The 8,660-nt window shown below is 41.9% G+C and overlaps 1 protein-coding gene across 1 annotated transcript in view; it reads right to left on the bottom strand.

Annotated features, from left to right (window-relative positions):
• TCTN1 (tectonic family member 1) overlaps nucleotides 1-8,660 on the bottom strand; it is a 55,159-nt gene that overhangs the window by 6,501 nt on the left and 39,998 nt on the right. Inside the window, exons 8-11 of the mRNA XM_006865419.1 lie at nucleotides 6,077-6,214; nucleotides 5,080-5,205; nucleotides 4,623-4,708; nucleotides 3,937-4,077 (exon numbers count right to left, since the gene is read on the bottom strand). Coding sequence (XP_006865481.1) covers nucleotides 3,937-4,077; nucleotides 4,623-4,708; nucleotides 5,080-5,205; nucleotides 6,077-6,214 — 491 coding nt within the window. The remainder of the gene's footprint in view (nucleotides 1-3,936; nucleotides 4,078-4,622; nucleotides 4,709-5,079; nucleotides 5,206-6,076; nucleotides 6,215-8,660) is intronic.

The raw sequence follows: 8,660 nt of genomic DNA, 5'->3' as shown, positions 1-8,660 counted from the left end.
GGGATAATAATCAATGTAATGAAACAAGCTATATGAATGGTTGAATGTGAAGCTGATGATATGCCCTGTAAACTTTCACTCAATCCAAAATAAAAACATTTAATAAAAAATAAATAAAAGTACAAGAGACCAAATAAAACAGACAGATATGAAAATTCTGGCACCTTGGACTTCAAAAGAAAGGTTAGAGAGGTGGATGGTGTGGTTGCTGGGAGGAGAGGCCAAACACAGACAGCTAGTGAGGGAGACTGGTGAACAGCTGACCAGACACGGCTCCACCATCTTGGGAGCAGCTTAAGCAGCGGAGAGAGGCCTGGCAGAACAGATGTGTGCGGATGAGTGGGAAGGTGTGATTTCTTCTCTTTCCCCACGCTCCTCTGGTCACCAGAGGTGTGGCCAGCTCCCACCCTCATCCACCCCCAGTCAACACCCTGTTTCCGGGAGTTCAGAAAAAAACATGGTTGGGAGTCACGCCCATGTGAGTTGGGGACCAACTGCGTCATTTTAGTGTGCCGATTTGGTGCCTGGATTCAGGTGAAGTCAGCTCCAGAACTACTAAACCCGCAGTCACCAGAGCAGCATTTTAAGCAGTCAGCCTGCCCTCAGCTGCCCTTGGTCCTAAAAGACAGTGAAACCAGCTCCATCAAGGGCCTCCATGAACTCCTTCAAGATTGAGTGCCCTGAACATAGATAACCCTGAAGTCAATAGAACTCCATCTAGAGCCAGGAACTCTGCTATCACATCCCCCCTTCCATAACCATCTCATGAACTCCTTGAATTGCAGGAGCTCACCAGAGATTTCTCCCCTTCAGGTCCAACAACTATCTTTGTAAAACTGACTTTAAAAATATGACAACCCCACAGTGCCCCTAAGACAACAGACAATTTTAGCTCACACAAAGACACAAGGGATAATGGCTCAAACAAATGACCAAGATGCAGAGAAAGAAAACATTTGTAAGGGAAAAATGGGAATGGAACTAACTGAAAAATTTCAAAAGAGTGGTACTTGGTTCCTTCAATAGATTGACAGAAAGATTAAGGAGAGCAAGGAGAACACAGAAAGAACTTTAGAAGAATTCAGGAAAACACTATAAGAACAAAATAAATGCAAATTTGGAAACAATACAAAACCTGCGATTAAAAATCCAGAAGATTAATACTAAGATTCCAGAAATAGCCAATACAAAAGAGAAGATTCTAATCAATGGAAGGCCGAATCAGTAAACTTGAAGATAAATCTCTCAATACTAGTATGCTAGAAAATCAGAAAAAAAGAATGAAAAACTCTTAAGAAAGTCTAAAGTTATGTAGGGCACCATGAAGAGGAACAACTTAATGGGTAACTGGAATTCCAGAACAGAAAGAGACAATAAAAAGGACACAGAAAATTGTCAGAGTTGTTGGAAGAAAACGTCCCGAACATTATGAAATACAGGAAGATAAACATAAAAGAACCTGAGAACTCCAAACAAGATGGATCCTGAAGAAAATCACCAAGGCATATAAACTTTCCAAAATCCAAGACAAGGAAAGAATCCTGAGCAGCTTGGGAAAACCGAAGTTATCTTACAAAGGAGAACCAGTAAGACTAAACTCTGATTTCTCAGCAGAAACCATGCAAGCATGAAGGCAATGGGATGACATATAAAAACTCGGAAAGAAAAAAACTGCCAAACAAGAATCATGCATCCAGCAAAGCTGCCCCTCAAATTAAGACTTTTACTGATAAACAGAAATCACTGACCAGACCAACTTTACAAAAATGCTAAAGGGTGTTCTTTGGACTGCGCACCTACAACAAGCAACCTGAGATTACCATACACGACAACATCACCCAGAACTCAATCCAGATATTATGGAAGTATTTAAAGTGAAACAAACCTACAAGACTGAAAATAGAGAACCAGAGATATCTACATATAATGAAGTCAACTACAAAGCAAAAAGAGGGTAGAGTGTAGATACAGAATTTCCAAGTGACATGGAAGTCAAGTAGATTTCAAGATAAAACAGACTGTTTTAAGCAGAGAAACAATAAATTACAGGGTAGCCTCACATACAAAAAAATACACCTGTACATCAAAACAGAAAAAGAAGAAAATCAGAAAGACTTAGTAAACATTGTTGTTGTTGTGTTGTGAAGTGCCGTCGAGTCGATTCCAACCCATAGCGACCTTGTGTAGGGTTTCCGAGGAGCAGCTGGTGAGCTTGAGCTGCTGATCCTGCAGTTCAGACGGCTTTGCAGTCTGGCGCATTAACCCACAGCGCCACACCGGGACTCTATTAGTAAACATTAACACAACAGAAATGAGAATGAAAAGAAAATCCACAAATAAAATGAACTCAGCGCAGAAAAATGAGTGGAACAATGAATCCAGCACACACAGAGAATACTGACAGCAATCAATTCATACCTATCGATAATTACACTGAATGTAAATGGATTAAATGTAGCAGTCAAGTGACATCGAGAGAGTAGAATGGATAAGAAAACAGGATTCTTCAATATGTTGTCTGCAAGAGACACATCAAAAACATGGAGACTGCCTAATACTTATCAACAGAAGAAAGGTTTAATAAACCTTAGTACATACACACAATGTGGTGGCTGTGTGCTGTGGAGTCAATTGAGACTCATAGCGACCCTGTACAGGGTTTCCGAGGCTGTAAATCTTTACAGGAGCAGAAAGCCTCATCTTTCTCCCGTGGAACAGCTGGTAGTTTCAAACTGCGGACCAAGCTGTTCACAGCCCAATTCGTAACCACTACGCTACCACAGCACCTACATACACACAATAGAATACTACAAAATGTTGATGAATGATGATGAATGTGTGAAAAACCTCACAATGTGGTTGAACCTGGAGGACATTATGCTGAGTGAAATTAGCATAAAAGGACAAAAGGACAAACATTGTATGACACCAATGTTGTAAAATATTTAAAATTTTAAAAAAGGTTTTTTGATAAAAGAAACAATCTATGATGGTTAGGGTGAGGGGGCAGGGAAAGCTATTCAAGGGCTAGAAGGTAGACACATGTTAACACAGGTAAGAGGGCAGGCAATATACAACAAGAGGGAGGTTAGCTCAGAAAAGATGAAGGTAGCAGGAGACATAGGGAGGAATGCAAGCGTTAAAACGAGCAGAGGTAAATACAGTTAACTGTTGGTACATGGAGGGGATTACAACCCTGTAATGAAACACACTATATGATTTGATGAGTATGAAACTGATGATCTGCTCTGTAAACCTTCACTCAATTCACAATAGAATGTTGGAAAAAAGAAAAAGATAAATTAAGCACTGACGTGGCATTCTGACTTCTTACCAGTAGTTTTCTTGGGCTGTGGATAATAAAATTCAGAAATATCCGAAAGGCTTTCAGGAAAGATATTTTTGCTGTGAACTCAAGTGCAGTAGTGCTGGTTGTCAGCAGTCGGGTCGGTTCCAACTCCTAGTGAGCCAGCTTAGCGTTTCCGAGGCTATAAATCTTGACAAGAACAGAAAATGTCTCTCTCCCATGGAGCAGCTGGGAGAATAGAACTGCTGACCTTGCAGTTATCAGCCCTGCTCCTAATCTACTACACTAACAGGTGATACGGAGCCTTCAAAATAAAACATACACACTTCTGAGATTTCTATTCTGCCATAATTGATTCTGAGAATAAGAAAAATGCTGGCAATCGTTTTCCTTAGAATATTGACAACTGTTTTATTGCTACGGGAGTTAAAATGAGAAAAATGAAAAGCTACATCATTATAAGGTGATGCTACTATAAAACTATTTATTAATAACGATAAGAAGCTACATTCGGGCTTTCATATGTGCTTGTCAGCTGACACAGAGACTTCATAAGACCAAAGCAAGTAGAAATACTTCTTTTCAGCTCAACATAAACAAGCTTAAGTGGAAACAAGTTACTGTCTTACCGTAGTTTGCAGCCGGATTGCATATTGTAACCAAATAACACTGGGGTCCGTATCCCCTCTATTGCTAAACAGTCTTGCTCAGTTGTGCTGTGAAGAATAGTAAATTGTCCATATCTATTTGTTGTCTGAATAATCCCCAACCTTAACAGGAAGTTAAGGGACAACTACCCAGTGTCAGAGCAGCCGAATTCTCAGGTAAAGACAATGTCATTTGTGAGACAAGAGACCAACTACCCCTTCTCTAGGCCTCTGGGATTTTGATGGTAATTTCCCAGGAGAGGAAAACAGCCTTTGAGCTCTTTTCTCTGATCAGTAAGCCCTCAGAAGAAAAACCTTCAGAAACTAGCCCTTCAAAATTAACTCCAAGCTTTCAAACATCACTACATTTGCTTAGGAGTCTCTGTTTAGATGTAAAATTAAATATACACAGGGATATGTCAACTTTACTAAGACTTTCATTTTAAAACACTGACATTTCCAACCATGTGGTGTTTCACTTCAAACCCTCAAAACCCATCTCAACTCCACGTGGTGGGCAGCTGCCTCCCCTACCCCAGCCCCTAAAGGAGGCTTTGACTCAGACCTGGTTCCCCCACCCCACAGGCAGCCTCCAAACACCCTCAGCAATCAAGAATAGAGCATGTGGATGAGGAACTCAACTCCCTCGATAGAACCAAAAAGGATACCCCTTCTGAGGCTGAAATCCAGCCACTAATGGGAGCCCCACAACATAACCAGGGTTTCCACTGAGAGGAACCGGCTTTGTATTTTGCTGAAAGACAATGCAGAAAAAAAAACCAGATAATTTCATAAGGAAAATGGCAAAGGAGAAATGAAATGCTTTTCATAATAAAATCTGGAATTGTGACCAATAAAAGAATGTCTCCCCTTACTCAGAGCTACAAAAACATCTCTTAAGTGTGGGAGCTCACCATGCAACAAAAGAACAAGCTACCATAGAAGGGAGTTACGGCCAAACAGAAAAGGACGCAATATTCTCCCAGATTTCATCCCAGACTCCACTGCTACTCCAGCCCTCTACTCAGCAAAAGCAAAGGAGGCAATAATCCTTGCCCACGGCGACTCTACAGTTCCTTTGTTCACTTCACAATGAAATAACTGAAGAAAGCTGACCACACTTACCGGAATAAAATGAATTTCAAACTTTTGCTGGATCGGAGTAACGCCACTGCTCACTGTCCCCAGCAGAAGAGAGAGCTCAGCTTTTGTTATTTCACCTGCATCTGTATATGTCAGGCTGTACTTGACCTAAAAACAAAACAACAAAACGGGACTCCAAAAACCCCTGTTTCCGTTCCATTTCAGTAGTTGTATTCATCTCGCAAATAAGATCCACTGAGAAGACAAATCCTTTCCCACTTATTCTAGGTTTTCTCTCTTGTCCAGTAGGATTGAGAGAGGTGGTACCACCTCAGCATCAACCCAGCTGACAGGCCAGGGGCACTTGGCCCAGCTTTGTAAGTTCCAAAGCTGCTGGCCCAAGCAGAATATGATTAGCCTATTTCTGCAGAGAAAACATGTTAAAACAACATTTTGACATCATCTTGCAAGTCACAGGTTTGTGGGGGGAAATCATAAGGAATTATTCCAGAGACCAGTAAAGAAGCAACAGTGACGAGACAACATAAAGGCCAGCAGGAGGATGAATCAGAGCCCTGTTCAAAAGGTGTGTTGTTCGACACCAAAGATGGAGGCAGAGATGAGGATGTGGTAAGAGGGAACAGCTGAGAACTCTGGACTCATGGAAAGAGAGGGACTGGGTGCTGGCAGCCAGGAGGCAGACTTGCAGAATGTGCCCTTTGGTTGTTTCAATGATTATATAGTGTTTCTGTGTACATCTCCCCCACAAAAAACAAAACAGAGAGAATAGGAGCAAATACTGTTGAATGATAATGCATGGAGGAAACTGTAATCACTGCAATGAAAAGATAGTGTAAAGCCGATGCTTTCCCATGCAAACTATCACCTCAGTTCACAATAAAAACTTAAAAAAAAAAAAAAAAGGTGTGCTGTTACCCCCTTTTATCATAATAAAATCTGGAACTGTGACCAATAAAAGGGCCCACAGCTTGAGTGGGCCTCAAGTAGATCATGCTTTCCAAACCAAACTGGTGCCTACCTCCAAAACGACACTTGTGCAGACATTAACATTCCCAGCGCTGACAAAAGCAGGCCGCAGATCAACAGGAGTGCCTTCCAGCTGGGTCAGTGTTTGATTGAGAGACTGGACAATGACAGACTGGACAATAACATGGACCTGCAAGGTGAGGAATGCCTGGATTATGAAAGACTCTACAGGACAGCTGACTGAGGTCAACTGACAAAAACTCAAATGTCGAGAGGGAGAGGGTCTGTGTGCTGATGACGGGGGTGTGGGGGGGTGGCTTGCAGGGTATACCCTTTGATTGGTTGATGCATGGAGGGGACTGTAACCATGGCAATGAAACAATATACGATAGAATGAAGGTAAAACTAATGTTCTCCCATGTAAACTATCACATAATTCACAATAAAACATTAAACAAAAAACAAAACAAAAAAAACCCTCAAATGTCTGCCAAGTGGGAAAAGCATGCCCCAGAACAATAAGCCTCCATTGACTGCTTCCACATTTGCAAAGATGCATGCATGGACATCTACATATACATACACACAGAAAACACTCTGCAAGAATAGAAAGTAAATCTAAAAGTAGTCATCTCTGAAAATGTCCTTTCACAGAAAATACTTGTGCTCATAATGTTCAGAGCCACATTCATGAGAGCCAAAGTGGAAACCACCCAAATATCCAGCCATCAACTGATGAAGAGAAAACAAAAATGTGGCCTCTATCCCATAAGGAGTCTTGGTGTGGCATTGTTGGGTAAATGCTGGACTCCTAACAACAAAGTTGGTGCTTCAAACACACCAGCGGTTCCCTGGAAACCCTATGCAGGGTTGGAATTGACTTGACTACACTTAATAACAATACATAAAATGGACTATTATTCAGCCATAAAAAAGGAACAAAGCACCAACAGATAGATGCACAACATGGATAAACCTAGAAAACGTGAGGCTGAGTAAAAGAAGCCAGTCATAAAAAGCTCCTATAAAGGGAATATCGTATGATTCCACTTACAAGAAATGTCCAGAACATGCAAATCCACCAAGATAGAAAGTAGATACCTGGTTGCCACGGACTGGGGGGAGGAGAGAACAGGGTGTGGCTACTAATGGAAGCTTGGTGACTCCATACAATAAGCACTGGACTGAGAATCACAAGTCTGGGGTTCAAGCCCACCAGCTGCTCTGAAGGATAAAGATGAGGCATTCTGCTCCCACAAAGATTTAAAAGCCTTGGGAACACCTAGTTTCGGTGGCTTGATAATCAGAACTTGACTACAGGAAGATAAAATTAAAAAGAAATTTATGATAAAGAAAACGAGGGTAAATTGCTACAATTTGATGAACTTGACCTATACTCATGGAGGTGTTGTTGTTGTTAAGTGTCGTTGAGTTGATTCTGACCCATAGAGACCCTGTATAGGGTTTCCAAGGAGCAGCTGGTGAGCTTGAACCACCAACCTTGCAGTTCAAACAACTTTGCAGTCTGACGCATTAGCCCACAGCGCTACACCAGGACTCCACTCATGGAAGTAGTAGCGCTAAATACCAACAGAGAGGGAAGGAGTCTTCACATCAAGTATCAATGCTATTCTCTCAGTACAGAGGGTTGATAGGCATGGGCAACTTAGACATTGGCTACCTAAAATGAGGTAATGATAAAGGCACTAAGTGACTGGCTTACAAAGTTTCAAGAGGGAACTTAGTTTAAGAGTGTGTGGGCAGATAGAGAACAAATAAGATGGTGGATTGGGTGGAAGTGCAGTAAAGGAGCTCCGCCAGCAACAACACACAATACCCAACCAAACAGGCTCAGGGGATGGTCCCAAAACTCTGAACCACATATAAAGGAATATTTAGAAGGTTGGAAGGCTCACAACTGGGGGAATTTGTGGCAGAAGCAAGAAATCCATTGCTTTCTAATTCGAGACACTCAGTTGCTCCAGGAGCCACCATCTTGGGTGAGACCAAGCGGAGGAAGGATCGGAGCGGCCACAGACGGCTGACAGAACCTCAGAGATAAAGGTGTGGACATTCTTCTCTTTTGGTAGCTGTTCATTGGTCCCTTGCTGTCTGCGCACCTCCATTTGGGTGACTATATGGGTGCCTGAGCTAGTGGGCACCCCAGCCCCACCCTCAGAGGGTTCCACTACACATGCGCACAGATCTCCTTGAAATTTAAATAGACAGTTTCCAATTAAAACCAAACGGCCAAAGGAGGCCCTGAACTGTTTACAACTAGAAAAAAAGGCCTTAACGGGAATTTTGGAGTGGGACAAGCAGACAAAAAAGGAAATAAACCGAAAATTAAATCCTAAGTTACGTCAAAACGACCAACAGTGGCATCTTGAAATTTCTCAAGAAGAGTGAAAAGGGAAGCCAATCTCCTGATCAGATCTACCTGGAGGCAATCAGAAAGCATAAAAATATCAAAATACATACCCATCTGAGTATTAAGGCCACATATAACCCCTGAAGATGACCAAAAAACAGAAGCAGATGACCATATCTGCACATGTCCAGAAACGAGATAAAGTGATTGAGGTAAATGAGCTGGAAGTAGACCTATACTCCATACTGGAAGATGGGCAGGCTTT

Source organism: Chrysochloris asiatica, unplaced genomic scaffold, assembly GCF_000296735.1.
Source record: "Chrysochloris asiatica unplaced genomic scaffold, ChrAsi1.0 scaffold00078, whole genome shotgun sequence".
Taxonomy (NCBI): Eukaryota; Metazoa; Chordata; class Mammalia; order Afrosoricida; family Chrysochloridae; genus Chrysochloris; species Chrysochloris asiatica.
The sequence above is the reverse complement of the archived record's forward strand: the minus strand, read 5'-3'. Positions and strand labels throughout refer to the sequence as shown.